The sequence below is a fragment of the Convolutriloba macropyga genome, chromosome 3, assembly GCF_964194025.1.
Source record: "Convolutriloba macropyga chromosome 3, txConMacr16.3, whole genome shotgun sequence".
NCBI lineage: Eukaryota > Metazoa > Xenacoelomorpha > Acoela > Convolutidae > Convolutriloba > Convolutriloba macropyga.
The window spans coordinates 61845517-61870163 of NC_134470.1; the positions used below are offsets into that span (position 1 = coordinate 61845517).

A 24647-nucleotide genomic window follows, 5' to 3' on the forward strand; every position below is an offset into this window, starting at 1 on the left:
GCATAGGACCCTTACAGCCTGAACATTGTGCAGTGGTGAACATTGTGGGGTGGGGTGAAGTAGGGGGGGGGGGGGAGGGAGAGGGCGTCAAACTCTAAGAACCGCCCTTTACACCATAAGTATAAGTCTCCGAAATGGTTTCTGTGAATCGCATAATGGTAAACTAGTGAGCTGAAAGAAAGGCTATAAGAGAACTTAATGCCCGCTGGGCTCTACCTGTTAATCCCAATTTTGAGAACGAAAAGTCAAATGGGTCAGACAACAAAATTGGTCAAGCGAAAAATTGCAAAATAGACCAACAGGACTAATATAATAGCTTCAAACTTTGTTTGAGAGCAATTAAAAAGTCACTCAAGAAGTGAAATTTTCTAGAACAAAAGCGCAAAAAAGATCAAGCAAATTTTGCATAAAAGACTTACAATAATTACTTCTCGTGAGCAATTAATATGGTCAACAAATATGAGTTAAAGGAATTTTCTAGAACACAAAACAAAAAAAGGTTGATACTATTCAAAAATTGATAACCAAACCAAAAATTCTTCTAAAATGTAAAAGCTAGGAACAGACACTGCTAAAATCTTTTGGAAATCCAAGTTACATCAAAAACTAATACGAGGTTAAAATAGGCAGTGCCGCTATATGAACATTTGTTGCACATAAACCATGTTGTCCAGGGAATTTGCAATTAAAACGAGAAACAGTGCGGTTAAAATATCACATTAAACAAAAATTTATTTTTACTGGTTTTAAAATTTTTCCACGTTCCTAGTTTTTCTCTTACTTAAAACAAACCATGCAAAAATATTAAATTTATCTGAATCAGGAACGTATCTGTACTACTTAGATACACTAGTTAGCAATCATTGGAGCATCGACACGCATCAGTTGATTCGTCTATACGCTTCAATAAAGGTAGCAAACGAGCAAATATTCTCATAAGGTTTAAGCAATTAATTGATAGACTAGTGTATGTGTGTTTGTGTTGTATAACAAAAGCACCTTTTCAAGGGCAAACTGCTGATTAAGTTAAAGACTGCTGAAATACTTTTCATCCAAATCATAAAAACATCCACATAGCTAAACTAATTAACTTTTTTGATAATTTCATCAGAGCATACTTCGGTTATTAGGAAAAAAACTGTTCGCAAAGATTCCAGTGACAAATATATTTCAGAATGCATTAAAATCTGAGCTCGCGGTGCGATGATAATTCTCAGATTACAAAATCAAAAATGACCAATTGTATACTCCGTTTTTTATTAAAGTATTATGTTACGATTTTGCACATAAATAAAGATTGTTAAAGTATCAGCACATAGTAATTGGGAGAAATCATCCAGAAACATAAGCATACATCACATTTTTCAAATGTGAACAAAAAAGGGGTAAACATTGAACTGCAGATCTCTACACCTACTATTAACAGCCGCTATCGCTTATGAAGTCATTCATTGATCACAGCAGAATATAACGCTAAGGCGGTGGTATTCCTGATATATGCATAAATCAATCAGATCTAGCTGAGGTTACATTCCAAAATATTACAACTACTTCCAGTAAATAATAGCAATATCAACAGCAAATTGGTAGCATACAACATTCGGTTGACAATCTTTACGAGTTTCGGTTAAATTCTTCAGCTGAAATGGCATAAAAGCCATCCCAGCGTTCTCATTAAGATCCTAACATAGGCAAGCATTTAGGTTAATGGGCTGATAAATCACTTAATAAATCACTAAATTAACTAATTAATCACTTACAAATCACTCAATAAATCACTAAATCATGTTGATGAGCGATAAATCACTGATTGTCAACCATCGTCACTATTACCACATTCATTTTATGGTTTAGTCAATCAAAAATGTGTGAGAAAATTTCTTGCTTAATCAATAATAGTTACATCTTTGCTCATGCATATTTGATGGTTGAGGAATGATTGAGGAACCATTTCAGTACTTTGGCGGTGGTTCTGTTGAGCCCATTATAGCCGATCTTAATCGGGAGAGAACAGCCACTGTGCTTCTAGCTCTCCCAGCTGCACTTGTATCGTCGTAATCGTCATCGGGCGAATTCCGAATGGGAACATTGTCGTCGACATCCGAACGAGACATGCCACTGCCCTCGTCGCCTAAAATGCGTTATTTTCCAAAAATTGCGAAGTTAAACTAAATAGGTCAGATGTAACCTCTGCCAGCCCAAAATAAGCGCTTTGTGCCTCCAGTAGTAATTTTTCACAGCCATTATGTTGTCATATTAAAGGATTCACAGAAAGCGAGTATGTTAAACCGAGTCAGTTCAGATTATCTCAACATTAACTACCGTCGGCCAAATCTCCTCGAACAACAGAGTGACCAAAGTCTGGGGAAAATACAGAAACAACTCTTCGTTTCAATATCGCCATTAGAATTTTTGCGGAAATTTATGCTAATTACAAACTTTTCAGAGGTAAAACTTTGTGCATGTACTAATACATACCTTGCGCGAAGCCCAGAATCTGTAGAATACGCGGCGGCACCGGATCCGACGATTGGACTGGCGATGTCGCAGCAAAGGTGTAGAAGGGTGAATTGTAAATAGGCGACACCTGGGTCACTTGACAACTACCCGTTTGCCCTATTGCTTTTGGAGGCGTAGTTGGGTGATGGTGGTGATGAGACGAGTTAGCGACAGCCGAGCTGCAGTTACTGCAAAGAACTGCCAAGCCTCCGGTAGACTTACTCGAGGAAATGTGATTTGCATTGTCTTTGTTTATTGATTTAGCTACAGATGCGTCTGCTCGGTTCAACACCATTGTCCTAGAGCTAAAAAAATACTTTCAACAATTTTATGAAAAATGGCCTCATTGCCCAATTCAAAGCAGCGAAAATGAACGGAAAAAATATTCCAACTATGTTGCGTAAAAAAGCTGACACGAACAGGACTTTTACTAAAAACGGAAGTAAACGAATTTTGCTCAATAATTGATTCACGTCACATTATGTTAATGGAAAAGTACGGACAGTTTTCACTAAGATCGAAGAGAAACTCGGGAAATGGAAAGCAGGTCATATCCTAGTAAATAACATGACTCAACATAACAAAGACAGAGGTTTTAGAAAATCAAAATCTCAAAGAACCAGACACCAATTGAGTAACTAACCGAAAACGTTGACATTTTCCACTCAAGATTAGATCGTGTAAGCTGCGAAAAAATACTCTCAGTGAAACTTCTGTGTACTTATACCATTCACAGACTGGTGAAAGACTGATAGTTGATATAACTTTTCGATTAGTTTTGACTATTTTAATAGTGTCAGCGGACTTAAGCCGTTTTCCCACTGATTTTTTCCAGTTTTTTCCTATTGCAAATATAAATTGCATCTTTACAAATCCACAATGAAAAACGGTGCATCAAATATCTCAAAACAATGTACAAAATACAGTAACTGCAAATGCTAGAGACCATTCAACATAATTTAAACCAAATTAGTGTTCACAAAGTTTTTTTTATACCTTTTGCCACTGTTGCGTGATCGATTGCTGGCACCCGTGGAATTGTTCTGTCCATTAGAGGATCTGCTCTGTTGTTGTCTACTGTGATTTGCATTGAAATGCGAGGGAACTGAATCATTCGGATCGGAGAAGAGTGAAAGTCGGTGAGATCCTGAAACCGAGATGCAGATTAGAATTATGACCTCTCTATGCACTTCTCTATGCGCACTAAGTTATGTCTGATGAAGGTCTTAAATGTTAACTAAGACCGGATGTCTCAAACGACCGGACAGGCGAGCGGTTGGCTTCGTCAGTAGCTAACTACGGTTTAGTGAGGCTAGCTTTAGCCTAATTGAAGGGGCGTAAGGTGAGCTGACCGATGTGCAGGGGTGGGGATGGGGGGGGGGGGGGGTGGAGTGTGTGGGGAGGGGGGGGGGCTGATGTGGGAGAGGGTGGTAGTGGGTTGTGGGGGGTCAAACTCTAAGAACCGCCCCTCACATCATGAGTACACGTCTTGAAACCAGTTTCTGTGAATCGCATACTTGGAGACTAGTTAGCTGAAAGGCTTAAAGCCCTCTGGGCACTGCCTGTTTATCCCTTTTTCCAGGACACTAAAAATTGTTGAAGCGAAAAATCGCATAAAAAAGACCACAGGCGACTAATATAATAGCTACAAACTTCTTTTGAGAGTCATTAAACATTGATAGCTTGTTTTTAGATTGATCCTAACTTGAGCTTGCGTGATCGTTGTCTTCGTCCCCATCGTCATCCTCCTCAACTTCGTCTCCTCTGAGGGATACTGAGAACACACTCTGTGAGTCATTGAAGTCCATTTCTGTCGAATTCACAAGACCACACCCACCCAATGTCCCACCTGCAGATAGAACAAAGAAACCATTATAGCAATATCAAGCAGCTGAAATTTATATTCATCAAACAGAGGACTAACAAGATGAATCGGTAGCAATAAAAACCTCGAGGTAAGACAGCCCCTCACAAGATCAGGAAATTCGGACTCGACAAAAGGGATCATCTTAATCATTCTCTTCCATTTAAATCTCAAATTTGTGACCATGAAAAGAGAAACGTCGCCATCTAACATAGCTTACCGAAGCTCTATAGAGATCCTCAGACTTCAGTCGCTCGGGTTTTTACGATTTTATCTCTTATTAAGCGATCCAAATAATTAAGCTTAGTTAGCGCGCAATTAAAAACATACCCGGCAGATTTCCGGAAAATAGCCGCCGTTGATTCCAATAACTCTATTGGGATTGAAAGAAAAGAAAATATCAACAAAAATTGATTTTTGTATAAAAACATTTTTAAGTGCGATTTATTTTGATGCAATTTCATAATTGAACATACTCCTGTCTCTCAGTGAGAGGCTACAGGGTCTAGTATCAATACCAATAAGCATTATAGATAGTAACTAAAACTTATGAGAACAAAGTTCAAGTACCGGGCATCTAAAAATGGGCTTTATGGGTTTATCCCGTTTCTATTTCTGACTTTGAATAATTTATAATGAGTCTCTTCATTTTGAATTGATTTGCTGAGCAGCTGCTGTTTAAAAGGACTTTGAGCAGAATGACAGAAGAGTGAAACTAGACTAGAGAAGTCAAAAAGATTTCACTCAAAATGTCGAAAAAGTGGCAAAATGGGTAAAGCCAAAAAAATTCGACGAAGTAAAAAAAAACATAGCAGGACAAGTCCTGACGTACAATTCAAAGAATTTTCATTGACTAAACAGAAAACTAGACCAAAAACGGACTATGAATGGATTGGGAAAACCATTTAGAAAAAAATCCGATCCAAGAAATCGACAAAACTGTAAAAATGAAAGTGAAATAGCCGCATGTGAACAAAAAACCGCTAGCGAGAAAGCGAATTTTTGTTCAAACACCGTTTTCTCACTCTACTTTAAATTTAGAGCGAAAAAAATTCACGCCGCAAAACCACTCGCTCTTTCGCTCCACTTCCTGTTTCGGCGTGAATCAAAATCACTAATCCAATTAGACTTCAAAAATCATGAACATACCCGGCAGATTGCCGGAAAATAGCCGCCGTTGATTCCAATAAGAATGATTGGGATTGAAATAACAGAAGATATTGAAAAAAAAAGATTTTTGTACAAAAACATTTTTTTTAAGTCCGATTTATTTTGATGGCATTTCGTAGTTGAACATACTTCTGTTTCTTAGAGAGAGGCTACAGGGGCTACTATCAATAACAATAAGCATTAGAGATGGTAAATAAGACTTATAGGAACGACGTTCAAATAGCGGGCATCTAAAATAGGGCTTTATGGGTTTATCCCGTTTCTATTTCTGACTTCAATTTTTATACTGACTCTGTTCATTTTGAATTGCTTTGCTGAGCAACTGATGTTCAAATTCACTTTTAGCAGAATGAGAGAAGAGACAAACTAGCCTAGAGAAGTCAAAAAGATTTCACGCAAAATGTTGAAAAGGCGGCAAAATGAGGTAAAGCGAAACATTTTTTTATTCGACGAAGTAAAAAAACATAGCAGGACAAGTCCTGACGTACAATTCAAAGAATTTTCATTGACTAAACAGAAAAACTAGACCAAGAATGGACTATGAGTGACTTGAGAAAACCATTTTGAAAAAATCAGATCAAAAAATAAGAAAAAAAAACAGAAAATCAATGTCAAAATGCCGCATGTGAACAAAAAAACCACTAGCGAGAAATGAAAACTCAATTCAAACAAAAAACTAGGACTAGAATGAGCTGTGAATGGATTGGGAAAACCATTTAGAAAAAAATCCGATCCAAAAAATCGAAAAAACAGTAAAAATCAGAGTGAAATTGTCGCATGTGAACAAAAAACCACTCCCGAGAAACCGAATTTTTGTTCAAACACCGTTTTCTCACTCTACTTTAAAATTAGAGCGATAAAAATTCACGCCGCAAAACCACTCGCTTTTTCGCTCCATTTCCTGTTTCGGCGTGACCAAAATCACTACTCCAATTTGACTTCAAAAATCATGAAAATGTGTGAACAGATCTTAAAAAAAAAAAAAGACAGCGCCCCAATACAATTCAAATTCTTTGAATTGTAAAAAAATAGGAGCGCTATAATAGCCGGCTGAGAAGATGAGGGCGGCTATTAAAAATATGTGAACAGATCTTAAAAGACAGCGCCCCAATACAATTCAAATTCTTTGAATTGTAAAAATAGGAGCGCTATAATAGCCGGCTGAGACAATGAGGGCGGCTATTGAAAAATGACATTGATAGTTTAAAATATTTGCCGCTCATCAAATTCTAACAGCAAGTAGGGCTTTCAAAAGCCTGATACGAACCATCACGATGTTCTGGATCTTTTCCGCTTGTGGCCCCCTTCTCCAGCTCAGTGGCTGTATATTTTTGCACCCCCAGAGGCACGTGTAATATTAATAGCATAGTTTCTGCAACTGTGGGTTGCAAAACGTATTGGGGGAGGGGGAGGGGGGGGGTTGGTGCGGAAAAGTTCCCATTTTCCTTAACCTCCTCGACTTCCACTGCCAATGGAACTGTTGCCTCCTCCGCCTACAGGTGCAGCAGCTGAACAGACGGATGAGAATCCGGACTCTCCCCTCGCCACCACCCCTGGTCTCTGATCGAACAGGGCCTGTGTCATATCCGTAGATGCCAACTTCTGCCACTGGTGCAGCGTCTCAGAGCCTACAATAATCACATAGTTAAGCTAATTAAGAAAGAAGGATTGCATTGCTTCATCATTTGGATTTTTCTAACAAGGTCGATCGGTTGGATAGCTGTACGCCCATAAAAATAGCTACCACCAAGAACAATAGAAACTATGTATTTACACTGCTAGCAGCAGAACAAGGTACTATTTCGGAGAAAAAGGAGGAAGACTTTGGTTGAATTGAATTGAATTTCATTTACCAGCTACATAACATTAAATAAACAAAAAAAAATATAATTAAAAGAGGTTACGCTTGGACGGACCCTTGAAGAGACTACAGCCTCATCTAGCAAGAACCCGGTATAATATTTACGAAAACCAATTGAAATTACAGGAAGTAAAAACAAATTGAACACTTCATAGCTATCCTGAATATATAGGTAAGTAAAGGATTTAAAAAAGTTCTGAGCTGACCTGGAGTCAGTTCTCTTATGCTTTCAGGAATTAAATTATTTTCTTGCGCGAAATTGTACGCTACGATAACTTTGATCCGCAGTGAATTTTTAATGTTTTTTTTAATTGGGTACAGATAAAAGTTTGTGCGACTCTTCTTGTTTCACGATGGTTGCTGAGCAAATCTAATTTTAAATAAGCTGAATCAGGTTTTCTGAGTTCGTCGAACATATATTTGAAAATATTATTAGCAAAAAGTTCATAAACGCTAAGATGATATTTTGTCATGATATTCCTAATCGCATCCGTTTTTCATTTAATGGCCCTACATATTCATTCTTGCATCTTTTAAATTTCGTCAAGATGTGTCTTATAAGTGTTTCCGTATGTCAACCGACCATATTCTATTGTGGATTCCACAGAGGCATTATAAAAGGTTAACATTTGATTTTTAGAGAAATAATTTCTTGCCCTATAGGCAACACCCGAAAATTTTGCTAGCTTTATTGCAATTTTTTGTTACAGTGGTACGTAAATTTCATCGATTTGTCATAATTAATACCCAAATATTTACATTCATCCTTGATTTGAACGTCTTTGAAAACACCGTCTAGGTATTTAGCTTCTTTGTTGCGGCCAAAAGGCATAAGCATGCCTTTGTTTTCATTGATTGTTAAACAGTTCTGATCAAACCATTTCTTAACGTTTTTTTACGTCAGAGGAAAATTTAGCATTTTAATTAACTGAGCACGATGTAATGGTAGTATCATCTGCATACAAAACTCCGAGTTCGAGCAGCAGTGGCGCATGTCATTAATGTATATTAGAAAGAAAGTTGGCCCTAATATTGATCCCTGTGGTACGCTGTAATTAACATCAATGGAGTTTGACGTCTTATTGTTCGAAAAAACATATTGAGATCTGTCAGAGAAATAACTTTTAATTAAATCAAGTGTTTTTCCTCTGAAACCATATTTTTCTAGCTTTGAAATCAAAATATGATGGTTGACTGTGTCAAAAGCTTTTTTTAAATCAATGAATAATGACACCCCAGATAGTTTTTGTTCTAGTGCCTCAGAGATGAATTCAGTGAACTTAATTAATGCATTGATGCAAGATTTTTTTGTTGGAATCCAAACTGCTTTGGGGTTCAAATTCTGTCTGGCAAAAAAACTCATAAGTCTCTTATTGATCAAACTTTCAAAAATTTCAGAAAACGATGTTAACAGACTAATGAATCTGTATTTCGCAGGTTCGCTTTTACAGCCCTCCTTGAGCAAAAGAATCACTTTTGCTTTTTTGAATGGTGAAGCAAAATATCCTTTTTCAAAACAGGTGTTAAAAACATTGCATAAGTAATCACATATTACCGGTAAGGAAATCTTAACAATTTCGCTGTTTAACCCGTCACGACCAGCAGACTTTTTGTTTTTCAGAGACCTAATAACTTTACTAAGTTCACTTAGTGATGTTGGAAAGAAAACGCAGCTCTGTTCAACTCTTTCGATTTTACTGTTCTCTATAGAAGGTTTAAATGACCGGGACAGATTTTCGCCAATTTTTGCAGTAAAATTGTTCAGAAAATTTGGCTGAACGTTACATACGTTGCCTTTTTTCGTGTTGCAAATTGTTTGATATGCCTGAAACAAGCTTTTTTCGTTTTATCAGCCCCAACCAAGGCATAAAATTTCCTCTTCTCAAGTTCAATAGTTTTCTTAACTATATTTCTCCTCTTTTTGTAACTTGATCGGTTTTCATCCGTTTTCTCTTTCTCTTGCAACCAATTTTTAAAAAGATGATTTTCTTTATTTAACTGGGACTTTATTTTCTTATTGTACCATGTCGCTGTTTTTCGCGATTTCTTCCAAGGTCCAATTCGATCCAACAATGTATTCATAACATTAACCAAACTAGATACCCTGTTGTCAACATTCACGTCTGGATTGTTTTTTGCAAGAAGTTTTTGCAATTCAGTGTATAAGCAGAACAAATAATTTAACAAGTTTGTTCTTTTTCCAATTTTCCAAGATCACGAAATTTATGTGTGAAACAGCTTTTCGTCTCCATTTCGTCATTCAATAATAGTAAAACTGGAAAAAGATCACTAAGAGACGTTTTGATTGTAATGGTTTTATGATTCTCTTTCACAAGAAAATGATCGAGACAACTTTCTCCAGTTTCAGCAACGCGGGTTAGTATTCCATTAAGCAACTTAAAGCTGAAACTTTTTATCAAAAGTTTATATTTGGAAACAGTATTACACTTTGATAAAATATCTATGTTGAAGTCACCACAAATGTAATGATTCTTGAGATTGGAAGTATATTGTAAAAACTCTTCAAACTCTGCAAAGAATTTTTCAAAACTCTTGTTTGGTGGTCTGTAAATAGCTGTAAAAAAACTTGTTTTGTTGTCTTTCCGTTTTAATTGTAGTTTTTTGAAAAGATGTAGTTATTGGCATTTGGATTTTTTCAAAGCTGATTTCAGATTTCACCAGAAAAGCCACACCTCCTTTTTTCCAGTTCTTGACTCAACTACTATTTCATAAGTTTCAAAAGAATACATTCCCAGGTTATCATTTTCGTTAAGCCATGTTTCACTTAGAGCAATTAGCCTAGGTTGTTTTTGAAAATTTTTAAGAAAGCAGTTGAGCTGGTCATGATGGGATTTTAAGGACTGTATGTTAAGGGATAGTATAAAAGGATTACCTATTGCCTGCAATTCGTTTTCGTAAACGTACTCCCCCTAATTTATCAAAAGCTATAAGTTAGATTAGAGTTTGCAGATGCTTGTTCCCTCGCTGCCCCATCCACAATTTCATTAACATCCTCCGACCATGGAGCCATGTTACTGCTTGTCGGCGTAGCTGATAGATCAAACTGTCCTTTCTTGCAATTAACTGGGTCGTCAAGTAAATCCCGCTTATGTTTTCTTGAGTGTTTATAGTTTTTAGTCTTTTTCTCAAAAGGGTTCAAATTTTGTTTCCAGTTTTCGTCTATATAATTAGGTGGATCAACTCGAAGTGTACCGTCGTTTCTTACAACCCCCCCCCCAACTAAAGTCTCCCGTTTCATAATTGCACAATTTTTGAGCTCGTCCACCGCCTTTATACTATTTACAGCACAGGCCTAGTAGTTACCATTTAGGTTTTTTCGAAAAACTTCATTTGGCAGTTCCATGTTGTAATGAGCCCAATTTCATTTCACTTGTTCATAATTTTAGCATCTTTGGGGGGAAGCCACTCATGAATAACTAATTCTTTACCCCCGTTTAATTGATCCGATAACATTTTTCGCCGGCTGAAGATAAAATACTTATCGTCGAAATAAATAAATTTTACAATTATTGGGGTTATTCCGTTTTTAAAAGGCTTCAAGGGATGGCATGCCTTGATTCTATCAGGCGTAATTTGATAATTGAAGTAATGGTAAAATGCTTTGCAAACATCATTATTATAACTTTTTTCTAAATGGGTTAATTGGGAAGTTTTTGAAAATCAAGCAGTCTTTGCTTGAGTATTTTTCATGGGCTGACATACGATTTTGAAGCTCATCAACGTTTTTGTTTAGAATACGAATGGTATCTTCTTGACATTTAACTGTTTGCTCAAGTGATGTAATTCTGATCATAAGTTCTTCAACTAATTTAGTCATTTCGCAGTTTTCGGTTGACAAATTTGCATTAACAGGGTCTGAATTAGCCATTTTGCATTCAAAAAGTATAGTTGAAGACAATAGTATGGCCTTGAATTCAAACTTTGAAAAAGAAAAGCGAATTTGAAAGCAGCGAGAAAGAACCGACCGATCGCTAGCTGCTCATTTGTCTGTGTTGCATGTTTGTAAACTCGTTTGCGGTGTAACTCTCGGTTGCGGTCAATTTAAGCTTAGGAGGCTAGCTTTAGTAGTCAGTGATAAACCCTGGAGGGGGATTTTTTAAAAGAAAACTGAAATCATTGAAGTTGAGTGATGGGGTGTTCAGTCTTCCCAAAATCGCCCTCCACGTCATGGATTTCAGCCTGCCCATTCTTCAAGTGTTCATCAGCAATTTCGGCGAACCGTATACGCTTAGAGCTTAGTGGAGCTCCAAGAGAGCTGCACAGTCTTTAATGCCATTCGGCTTTCCAAGTTGTTTATCCAAATTGTTTTGAACAGAAGTCAAATTACTCGATCGAGCTACAGGGCGGATAGCAAAATTGAAACCATGAAAAAAAAAGTATAGCCGGCAGACTGCCGGAATAGCCGCAAAATAGACTTTATGTTTCTATCTGCAAAAATGAGTTGGAAAGGCTACCGCGGCCATCATAAAAATTTTAATTCAACAGGTATCATTAGGAACATCTTCGGGTTAAAGAGTCTTGACAACGGAGAGGTTCGAACTCCAATCCCCGGTGTAAGAATCGGACATTAACCAGTCAGCTATAAATCCCTTGTCTTAGTTTATCGTACAATCGACAATGTTCTAGCAACAGACGAGAGAAAATTAGGTCAAGTAAAAAGCAGAAATCAAACGTGAAAGAATCCCTGAAGTAATCAAGGGAAAGAATGTTCTAGAACAAATGTAAAACGAAAAATGGCGCCAGACAACGAAACAAAACATAGCAGGACAAGTCCTGAATTACAATCTGAGGAATTGATTTAACTAATGACCTGACAATAAACATTTTTACAGCAACGTCAAACAAAGACAGCCCATGACTCTATATGAACACAAAATGAACAAAAACAAACAAAAAAACAAAAACCAGAAGACCTAAAGAAAATTAGAAATTCCTTTATGCAGGATTTAGTGCTTTAAGAACGACTAAAAACATTAATACTTAATGCAAATAATGACTATACGCATCGTTAGAATGCGCCATCAATACAACCTTGAGGGAAGCAACGACACAAAAAATTAAAAAAAAAGGCAAAAATCAGAATATCTTTCAACGCCAGTGGCGTCAAACTAAGAGAACCTCATAACTACGTGCCAAAGATTTGAAACAAAACATATCATAAAATTTCAAGTCCTGAATACTTTTTAGAAATTTTGAAAAAAAACTACAAAAGAACTCCAAAAGAAGACAAGATTCACAAATTCACTTAAGCATTTCGAGAACAAACGCTATATCAAACGATAAACGTGTTAGCTAAAAGTTTGTTCCAATAAATTAACCAACAGTACGCATAAGAGGGCCAATAAGAGGTGTGACCACCAGAAAAACTTTTGAAGACCTCAGTAAGCCTCGTTTAAGTTTTCTGAAAACGACGAGATCACACAGCAGACCTCTTCATGCCCAGTCGCGTGCAGTACAATCCTTTATACTGTACCGAATGATAAGACGGCAAAAAAATAACCATCTCCATCACGGCTGAACTGAATTAATATACGATTTGGAAGCTGAAATAAATTGTCTTCGCCAATAAACGAGCTTTATCTCCGAACCCGCCAAGAAAAATTTTAACCCCGACAAAAGTTTTGATAAGTACTATTTTCTTGTTTTCGAAGAAAGTCAATCTCTTCCGGCACATCTTAAACATACCCGGCAGATTGCCGGAAAATAGCCGCCGTTGATTCCATTAAGCATGATTGGGATTGAAATAACAGAAGATATTGAAAAAAAAAGATTTTTGTACAAAAACATTTTTTTAAGTCGGATTTATTTTGATGGCATTTCGTAGTTGAACATACTTCTGTTTCTTAGAGAGAGGCTACAGGGGCTCCTATCAATAACAATAAGCATTAGAGATGGTAAATAAGACTTATAGGAACGACGTTCAAATAGCGGGCATCTAAAATAGGGCTTTATGGGTTTATCCCGTTTCTATTTCTGACTTCAATTTTTATACTGACTCTGTTCATTTTGAATTGCTTTGCTGAGCAACTGACGTTCAAATTCACTTTTAGCAGAATGAGAGAAGAGAGAAACTAGCCTAGAGAAGTCAAAAAGATTTCACGCAAAATGTTGAAAAGGCGGCAAAATGAGGTAAAGCGAAACATTTTTTTATTCGACGAAGTAAAAAAAACATAGCAGGACAAGTCCTGAAATACAATTCAAAGAATTGAATAAAAAAATTAGAAGTACTCTACCTGACCAGCATATAACGTGAACAAAGCTAGCGAAAACACAAACAAAATCATCTCCAAATTTCTGAGAAATCAAAACAATAAAAAAAATGAACAAAAATATACTCATTGCTAAAACTCTAGAAGCTTTTACCCCTAAGGCAAAATTTGATCTCTTTAATTATACCTATTTCAAAATTACGTTCAAGACCAATTTTTGTTTCTGAAATTGGTCCAGTATTATATCTGTATTAACTGAAAGAAATTCATTGGCCCTTGAAGATCGATTAACTCGAAAATGACCGAAAAATTAAAAGAAAGAAATCAATTGCAAATTTTAATGAAATGTTACGGAAAATCGTGATATTAAAATCTTCAGAATTTTTTCTGTGTATCTAGAGGCTATTAGACGCCATCCCGTAACCCAATTCCAAGCCTTCAAAAATCATGGGATCAAAGACCGATAGGGAAAAATTTTTAAAAATTTCAAATTTCAAAAAATAGAAATTCTTTCAAATAAAATGTAGAAAACCATTCACCTGCCCCCTAGCAACTATTTAATAACATACTATCAAACCTTGGATGAGGTTAGCTGGCTACTGAGGTGAGAAAAACTGACTAAAAGACAAATGTTTTGGAAAACTTAAAAAATTGCAAATTTTATCAAGAAATTTCTATCATTCGAAAGGTTAAATTGTTGAAAACAAATCCCCTGAAACTAACAATCATGCAGTAATTGTCATCAGACCGTGGAAAAGGTTTTTTGGTACTTGAGAATGGAAAAATACGAAAAATTGACAAAAACTTTAGAAAACCTTGAAAAAAATTGCAAATTTTATTAAAAAATGTGCTAAAATTTGAGACACTAAAATGTTGAAAACCAATCCGTTGTTACTAGAAACTATGCACTGCCCTATTACCAAACCTCAAAGAAGATTCTTTGCCCCCTGAAGCTGGAAAAACTCAAAAAATGACAAAAATTTTCAAAAAACTTGAAAAAAATTGCAAAAATTAGTATCGTTTTGCGTGTTTGTGTTTGTAGTACCAAAACATATAGCTCATAAAATAGTCATAAAATATAAATTTGTCTCAAAGAGGCCTTCATCAACTTTTAAAAACTTCAACCTAAGACTAATCAAACAAAAAACTCAAAAAATCACAAAAAACATAAAAAATTGCACCATTTTGAGCCCAAAAACTCCTATAAACGACCTTTTAACCTTCAATTAAGGCCATCCCAGCAGCTGCACCACTCTAAGCCTTTGAAGGACTACTAAAGCCCACTTTAGGCCTCTAATGAAACTTAATGCCCGCTGGGATTTACCTGTTTATCCCGTTTTGAAAGATCAAAGTCATTGAAAAATGTGTGAACACATCTTAAAAAAAAAAAACACAGCGCCCCAATACAATTCAAATTCTTTGAATTGTAAAAAAAAATAGGAGCGCTATAATAGCCGGCTGAGAAGATGAGGGCGGCTATTAATGAGTTAGAACGCCTGATACAAAATATTGAGTTCCGCCATATAATCTATTTAACGAAATAATACTGATGACGCAAAAACCTAATTACTGAGTTAATAAACCAATTTTCTGTTTTAAACAAGTTTTAAACGGAGATATAAATATAAAGGAGCTGTTATTTACAACACGCCACGTTCTAACAACAAATTTGATTTCATCAAAGTCTTCGGAGACTTCTTGGATGTCAATAGATCTAAATCAGTAATTTTTGGTTTAACAAGTAATCTGAATTTAGACGTGTAAAATTAGCTTGTAAACAGCTACCGCAATTAAGCAAAAGGCTATGAGCTAGCGACAAAAACTCCAACGGGTGTGGCAATGCCAATTATTTAGTGCATCAAAGACTTAGCAACATTTTCCTGTTTTGTGTAATCGGGAGGTCAATGTGACTGATAGTAGTAAACCAGTAGCCTTTAGAGACTGATGGTTTATCAACGTTGGCCAGAGAGCAGACCAAAACACCAAAATATAAAAGAACCTCCACACGATGTAGGTAAGGGTGCTGAAGACGTTCTGAATTGCCCTAACGTTGATGCCGGATTTTGCTTCTCAATAATTGTTTCAATGCAACGAATAGGTTTGCTCATACAAAATCAAAACTAAACAAAATGAGTCCGGTGCCTAAAAAGTTCATTAATATTGTTAACAAATCTGCGAGTGCAAATAAGCCGTGGAAAAAGAGCCTGACAATTTGAAGTTACGTTGTCTCAAGATACTCGAGATAAGTTTAACAGGGGAAGTAAAGCTGACCAAAAAATCTTATTAGGAAAAAAATCAAAGCATGTAAAGCTGACTCCAGAAAGCTTTACAAATTGCTAAATAATTTAAGTGGAAAATGTTGAATAGACAATAATATTCCAATTCTCAACATGTGCCGTACACTGAATAAAAATGAGCAAGACTCCTACGATACACAATTTAAAAGTTTTTTTTACCTCCGTACGTGCTCTTTTAAAACAACATATGTCCGACATTTTTCAACCCTGCATAAAAAGATAATCAGTCTTCGTTACTGTAAAGTACTAACACTAAGAAAGTGAAATCAATAAAATTTTAGGAATAAGATTTCTTTAGTTAACAATGATGCATGTAATATGCTGCTTCAAATAACGCCTTCTGAAATTGCTCGGTTCTTGTCCCACTTGATCGATATCTTCTGCGGAGGGAGATTTCTGAGTGATCTAAAGAAAGCTAACGTTGTTCCAATACACCGGCAGGGTTCTCAACCAATTAAAGGTCAAAATCACTGTTACTGAGAATTTGGAGTAAGATTTCTGAGATAACAATGCTCAATCGCATCTACCATTAATTAGAGCATTTTAGTAATATTTATCTAAATTGTACCATTTTGAAAGCAAACATAGTAGAGTACACTCTTCATTAGACTTCACTAACAGAATAAGCCTCAACATAAAATTATAAAGTCTGTTCCTTTTTGAATCTAAAGAAAGCGTTCGATACCATTGAATATATCATACTTCTCTCAACAAACAAGACATTTCTGTTCAAGCACTTAGAATATAGATGAAAAAAAATTTCGAATTTCGTTTTTCACGAGGTTTAAAGTTATGTGAATATTCGTCAGTTTTTATCCACATTTCGTATTTTTTACTAAAATTTGGCTCAATTTTGCTAATTTGATTTAAAATAAGTTAAAATGTTTAACGGTGGAGTGTTATTGTTACCGTTAGAGATATAACAGCGTTGCTAAATTGTTTGATTGGAGATTTTTTGCTCTAAATTTTGATAACATTTTCAAAATTCATCAAAAATTGTACAAAGTATGCTTTTTTTTGGTCCACTTTGTTTAAATTTGGCAAAACTGGAGACCTAGGAATCGCTGACACAATCTCCTCAAACTCAAAAAGAGGGCTGGTTGAAAACCGGCGCCCTATAACAGTCTTCTGGAATTAAAAACTTTGCCGTTTAACTGGATAATTATACGAAATGCATCACTTTTTTTGATTTTCACTCAACAATTAGTCTCAACAAAAATTTCACTCAAGAATTAGTCTAATTCACAAACATTTGAAACACTTGGGTGGTTTGTTGCACGCTTGCCAAAATCAGGGCAGGTTTGATATCATATATTCGTAATCAGCAATTTCTTATTTTGGTGCTGCCGTTTTATTCAAAAATATTTGGATTGGATTGTTTTTTAATTTTTATTACTGACAAAATTTTCAGTACATGGCTTCATTATTGACAGCTCTCAATTACAAAAAGGAGGTCAAATGTAGATAGAGTATGTTTTCAGAGAACCAAATGGTTTTTATTGCCAGAGAACCAAAGAGTTGTACCAAACTCAACTGAACTCAATTGTTATTTTTTTTTTGCAGTCTGATTACTAATTCGAACCAATCAAAGATCGAAATGGCCACTTCAAGAGGTGTAGATGAATCTCAACAACGAACTGGTACTACGAATTTGTAATCTTTGTGCATAATTGAGCGTTTTTGCGGATTTTTTATTTTTAAAATTGTCACATTACTAAACAATCTAACTGAAAAAAAAGTTGCAAAACTCTTAATAGAATATGTCTTTTGTTTTTTCATGGCTTATGGTTTTAAGGCCTGCAATCTTGCAGAATTTAAAATGTTTAAATTCTGCAATCTTGCAGAATTTGGTAGTTTTTTCAAATTTTGCCCTGAATTTGTTATTAGTTTATGTTGTATGGCAAATATTGGATAAAAAAGAAGGGTCTCAGTGGCCAAATATAGATATATAAATGAAATTAGCAACTGGTATTAGTATATAGCTAATGGTTTTATTGACTTTCGAATTAATTTTTGTTCAAAAAAAGTAAAGCTATTCTTCAACTGATCTCTTTATATTCTGATTTGTCTTTTCGTATTTTACAATTTCGTATCTTTTTCGTAACTTAGCGTCACTATTGAGAGATATCGTTATTTCTTTTATTGAGTCAAACAATCATTTTTCTGTCCGTTAAACGATTTGACTGATGTCTGTAGGGATTAGACAAATTGTTTCGGATTTTGGAGTTTTAGACACTTTTCATTTTTTGTAATGAAACAATTAGTCACTCAACAATTAGTCTAATTCACAAACATTTGAAACACTTGGGTGGTTTGTTGCACGCTTGCCAAAATCAGGGCAGGTTTGATATCATATATTCGTAATCAGCAATTTCTTATTTTGGTGCTGCCGTTTTATTCAAAAATATTTAGATTGGATTGTTTTTTAATTTTTATTACTGACAAAATTTTCAGTACATAGCTTCATTATTGACAGCTCTCAATTACAAAAAGGAGGTCAAATGTAGATAGAGTATGTTTAGTAAAATTGTCACATTACTAAACAATCTAACTGAAAAAAAAGTTGCAAAATTCTTAATAGAATATGTCTTTTGTTTTTTCATGGCTTATGGTTTTAAGGGCTGCAATCTTGCAGAATTTGGTATTTTTTTCAAATTTTGCCCTGAATTTGTTATTAGTTTATGTCGTATGCCAAATATTGGATAAAAGTTGCAAATTCTGCAATCTTGCAGAATTTGGTAGTTTTTTCAAATTTTGCCCTGAATTTGTTATTAGTTTATGTCGTATGCCAAATATTGGATAAAAAAGAAGGGTCTCAGTGGCCAAATATAGATATATAAATGAAATTAGCAACTGGTATTAGTATATAGCTAATGGTTTTATTGACTTTCAAATTAATTTTTGTTCAAAAAAAGTAAAGCTATTCTTCAACTGATCTCTTTATATTCTGATTTGTCTTTTCGTATTTTACAATTTCGTATCTTTTTCGTAACTTAGCGTCACTACTGAGAGATATCGTTATTTCTTTTGTTGAGTCAAACAATCATTTTTCTGTCCGTTAAACGATTTGACTGATGTCTGTAGGGATTAGACAAATTGTTTGAATGCAAATGTTGTTTGAATGCAAATTTTGAATTGTTCCTTTTTGCCTGTTTTTGTCGTTCTTTTTGTAGTCGTATGACCTATTCTAGATAACAAAAGGTCTCACTCACTCTCTATTGAGGCATAAAATAATCTCTCAATGACTTCAGTAGGTGTATAATGTTTTTCAATCAGTTGACATTTCTTTTCAAAAATAGCAACGTTTTATTAAACTTTGCTCTTTTGCTCATTTCTTGAATTGTTCCTTTTTGCCTGTTTTTGTCGTTCTTTTTGTAGTCGTATGACCTATTCTAGATAATGAAAGGTCTCACTCACTCTCTATTGAGGAATAAATTAATCTCAATGATTTCAGTTGGTGCATAATGTTTTTCAATCAGTTGACATTTCTTTTCAAAAAAAGCAACGTTTTATTAAACTTTGCTCTTTTGCTCATTTCTTGTCGACTTGTTACCAAGTCCTATTGAGAAAAAGTCTCAAATTTTTTTCTAATGAAGTACAGGTTAATCTTTTTTAGTATAGCTTTTATCTGATGCCATTTCGATTTGGTTATTAGTGGTTTTAAAAAATGGACAACGAGTTTTGGCCGTAATTAATATTTGTAATTATTTGATTTTATCGCCGTCTTTTCTCGTAGTCATATTAATGACAGGTCTCATTGGCCCTCTAAATTAGATTATTTTTTTCATTTAGTAGTTTGTTGAACGATATGTTAATTTTTTAAATCTCTTCCTCATTTGGTAGACAATTAAGTGAAAAATGTAGATGAGCGGAGTCGGAAATTTATGTGCGAACGTACATTACCGAGCCTCCTTGTTCAAATTTATAATTGAAAAAAATTTCAATTAAATTTTGCTTGTAAACTTTTGCATCAATTATGCAAGTTTTACTGATTTGAAAGATGCCCAGCAGTGCGTTAGAACTATATAATTAAGCTTTCAGCACAATGTACTGCGCTTTCAGAGATATTGCATTTATCAGGAAAATAAGACTCAGCCATTTGTCCTGGCAACGTGACCAAGATACAATCATTATTTCTCTTCACCTCCAATACAGGGTCTTTATTCTGCAAGTTGAAAAGTAGTCAGTACCTTTTGTAAAATTTGATTTAACATTAGGGGTGATAAAACTAGATTTGGCTAAACATAGCCGGCAGATTTCCAGAAATATAGTGAATTCAGGTTCTAAATTCGATAAAAATAAGCTTAATACTAATACCAGATAGCTGTATAATCAAAGTAACTTTGATATCTTAGCGAACCAAGTCGTGAAACTGCCCGGGCATCATTGATTTATCCCGCTTTCGATTTGGCTTTTTGAGCTGGAACGTATCTGCTCAAATTTGCTGCATGTCGTCCAAATGCCATTCAGTTGAACCAGCGTTTCAACGTATGTAAAACGAAAAACGCGATCAAAAGGTAAATGCATTAAAAACCATAGCAGGACAAGTCCTGAATTACAATCCAAAGAATTGAATTAGCTAAAGACATGACAATCAACATTTTTACAGCAACATTGAAGTAAGACACTAAAAACCCCATACCCTATAAGGAGAGCATCTGAATAACAGCCTTTAGGACGCTGACGGCGGTTATTAAAGAGAAAAAGTCAACAGCTACAAGGGTAAAACATACCCGGCAGATTGCCCGAAAATAGCCGCCGTTGATTCCCATAACCCTATTGGGATTGAAAGAAAAGAAAATATCAACAAAAATTGATTTTTGTATAAAAACATTTTTAAGTGCGATTTATTTTGATGTCATTTCGTAATTGAACATACTCCTGTCTCTCAGTGAGAGGCTACAGGGTCTAGTATCAATACCAATAAGAATTATAGATAGTAACTAAAACTTATGAAAACAAAGTTCAAGTACCGGGCATCTGAAAACGGGCTTTATGGGTTTATCCCGTTGCTATTTCTGACTTTGATTTTTTATACTGACTCTGTTCATTTTGAATTGCTTTGCTGAGCAACTGATGTTCAAATTCACTTTTAGAAGAATGAGAGGAGAGAGAAACTAGCCTAGAGAAGTCAAAAAGATTTCACGCAAAATGTCGAAAAAGCGGCAAAATGGGTAAAGCGAAAAAAACGTTCGACGAAGTAAAAAAACATAGCAGGACAAGTCCTGACGTACAATTCAAAGAATTTTCATTGACTAAACAGAAAACAAGACCAAAAACGGACCATGAATGGATTGGGAAAACCATTTAGAAAAATATCCGATCCAAAAAATTGAAAACAGTAAAAAATCAAAGTGAAATTGCCGCATGTGAACAAAAAACCACTAGCGAGAAAGCGAATTTTTGTTCAAACACCATTTTCTCACTCCACTTTAAATTTAGAGCAAAAAAATTGCACGCCGCAAAACCACTCGCTCTTTCGCTCCACTTCCTGTTTCGGCGTGAATCAAAATCACTAATCCAATTAGACTTCAAAAATCATGAAAATATGTGAACAGATCTTAAAAGACAGCGCCCCAATACAATTCAATTTCTTTGAATTGTAAAAAATTAGGAGCGCTATAATAGCCGGCTGAGAAGATGAGGGCGGCTATTAAACAGCGTTTCCGCAGATCTGATTACTAATTAGTGCAGTTCAAACTTGTGTAAAGTTACCTTCGAGTGGCTTCACAATCTGCAATCTGTTCTCAGGCCTCCCACTCCTTGATGGGTTAGACTTCCTCCCACGAGTGTTGCTTCCACTTCTCAACGCTCCTCCGAGCACAGACCCTCCTGCCGACTGTCTACTGCTGCTGTTGACATTCGAATACCTGCAGACAAGTAGAGGAACTTTAAAATAGTTCTGCATCAAACGTATCCTTAGTAGTTGCTCTTTGCAGCATCCACGACCTCTCACGAGACAAGTTGATTTATTGATAAATAATATATTATAGGGACAGGATTACTATTCGTCAGCAACGATGCAAGAAAATGTTTTGTAGCTTTTTTCTCAATGACAAACATAGCCAGCAGATTGTCGGAAAATAGCCGCCGTTGACGCGCTAGATGCACATCGGGATTGAAACAGAACAAGAAACATACCCGGCAGATTGCCGGAAAATAGCCGCCGTTGATTCCAATAAGCATGATTGGGATTGAACGAATAGAAGATATTGAAAAAAAAAGATTTTTGTACAAAAAATTTTTTTAAGTCCGATTTATTTTGATGGCATTTCGTAGTTGAACATACTTCTGTTTCTTAGAGAGAGGCTACAGGGGCTACTATCAACACCAATAAGCATAAGAGATGGTAACTAAGACTTATAGGAACGACGTTCAAATAGTGGGCATCTGAAATTGGGCTTTATGGGTTTATCCCGTTTCTATTTCTGACATCAATTTTTTATACTGACTCTGTTCATTTTGAATTGCTTTGCTGAGCAACTGATGTTCAAATTCATTTATATCAGAAAGAGAGAAGAGAGAAACTAGCCTAGAGAAGTCAAAAAGATTTCACGCAAAATGTCGAAAAAGCGGCAAAATGGTAAAGCGAAAAAAAGTTCGACGAAGTAAAAAAAAAATAGGAGCGCAATAATAGCCGGCTGAGAAGATGAGGGCGGCTATTAAAAAAGAACAGATAGAAATTGACAAAATTTTTCCTAAGTTTCAAACATAACCGGCAGATTGCCGGAAAATAGCCGCGATAGACACTTACCTAACATGAATTGAAACAACTAAAGAAAAAACATTACCGACTAACGTCGAGCGAATTGCTCTCAAACGAACGGCATGCGGTTGGCTTCGTCAGTACCTAGCCACTGTTTAGTGAGGTTAGCTTTAGCTTGATTGGGGTAATAGAAGATGACATCACGCCACAACAGCCGCTGAAGTGCGGCATCAAAAAGAGTTAAGGAGAGAGAGAGAGAGAGAGAGTGCGAGATTAAACGTGAGCGAGAAAGGGAAGGTAAGAAACGCCAGCCAACACAGAGAGAGCGAGAGAGAGCTAGGAATTTTTTCCATGATGAGATTCGACTCTACAACTTGAAGTTTTCTAGACTTGTTAGTAACTAAATCATATAGAAAAAAACTGAAAGTGCAAAATTCAAAAGAAAAGTTTCCACATTTCGCAGTAAGGAAAATGTTCAAAAACAATTTTTGTCTCTGGATATTGTTCATGTAACCCATCTACAAGACTTAAAAAGCTTCGTTGGCCAGTAATGATGGTTAAACTTTTGGTTAAATTTTAAAAACAATGGCAAATTTTAACAAAGTCTTGCTAAACTTCGTGATATTAATATCTTCAGAACACCATTCCATTGTCTCAAGAGACAATCTAGTATGCCTATTTCACGCCTTAAACAGTTTCACTGGCTCATAAATCCATACACTTGGAATATGATAATAAATTTAAAAAGTTTTCAAATTAAAATTTAACAAAAAATTTCAAAACTCGGTTCCTTAAAATAATGATAACCAATCTATTAACTCTAGAAACTAAGCAACCGGTTAGTATCAAACCTCGAAGGAGATTTCTTGGCTCTTGAGGCTGGAATAACCTAAAAAAATGACACAATTTCAGAAAAACATGAAGATTGCCAAAACATTTTCAAAAAATGCTATCTCGTTAAATGTTAAAATCTTTAAAAACACTCCATTGCATCTAGAAACTAAACAAAAACTTTATCAAACTCTAGAGGAGGTTCCTTGAAAACTTGTCAAAAAAACTTAAAAAAATTTGCAAGTTTTATAAAACAAATCGATAAAATTTGTGATATTAAAAAGTTGAAAACCATTCAATTACCACTAAAGACTATGCAGCCAATTATTATCAAACATTTAAGCAGGTTTTCTGAACCCTGAGGCTGAAAAATCTTGAATAATGACAACAAATGTCAAAATTTAAAAAAGCTATTTTTTTCAAAAAAAATGCTAAAACTCGTGATGTTAAAATCTTGAAAAAAATTCCATTAAGTCAAGAAACTATACAGTAACCTATCATCAAACCATAAACCTAAAAACCGACAAAAATTTTCAAAAGACTTGAAAAAATTTGCAAGTTTTTTCAAAAAAATACAAAAAATTTGCGAAGTTCAAAAGTTGAAACCATTCTATTACCACTAGAAACTGTCCAGTAACCTATTATCAAACCATATTGCCGGTTCCTTGACATCTAGGGTTGATAAAAATTTGACAAAAATTTTACAAAAATGACAAAAATTTTCAAAAAGCTTGAAAAAAAATTGTGAAAATGTGTATAAATTTCCGTTTTTAGCGAGCGGTTGTTCGTCAGTAGCTAGCCATGGGGGGTTCACCGGGGTGGCAACAGTCGGGTGGGGGGCAACAGCGCGGTGGGGTGTGGGGGCAATAGTGGGGGGGTCAACAGTTGGGGGGAGGAGTCTTCAGCCTCTAAGAACCGCTCTTCACACCATAATTAAAAGTCTCCAAAACAGTTTGAGCTGAAACACAGCTGAAAGGCTCTAAGAGCACTTAATGCCCGCTGGGCGCTACCTGTTTATCCCGTTTTTGAGGACGAAAAGTCAAAAGCGTCAGACGAAAAAGCGGTCAAGCGAAAAATCGCATTAAAAAGATCGACAGGACAAATATAATTGCTACAAACTTTTGAGAGCAATTAATCAGACTGGCAGATCAACCACCAGCTTTTTAATAGGCCACTAGACTTACCATTG

At 35.4% G+C, this 24647-nt stretch overlaps 1 protein-coding gene across 1 annotated transcript in view; it reads right to left on the bottom strand.

Annotated features, from left to right (window-relative positions):
* Positions 1–791: 791 nt before the first annotated feature.
* LOC142336689 (uncharacterized) overlaps positions 792–24647 on the bottom strand; it is a 103426-nt gene continuing 79570 nt past the window's right edge. The window contains exons 18-23 of the mRNA XM_075385601.1: positions 21637–21791; positions 6985–7161; positions 4205–4348; positions 3496–3646; positions 2479–2804; positions 792–2131 (exon numbers count right to left, since the gene is read on the bottom strand). Of these exons, the coding sequence (XP_075241716.1) occupies positions 1953–2131; positions 2479–2804; positions 3496–3646; positions 4205–4348; positions 6985–7161; positions 21637–21791 (1132 nt within the window). The 3' untranslated portion in view covers positions 792–1952. The remainder of the gene's footprint in view (positions 2132–2478; positions 2805–3495; positions 3647–4204; positions 4349–6984; positions 7162–21636; positions 21792–24647) is intronic.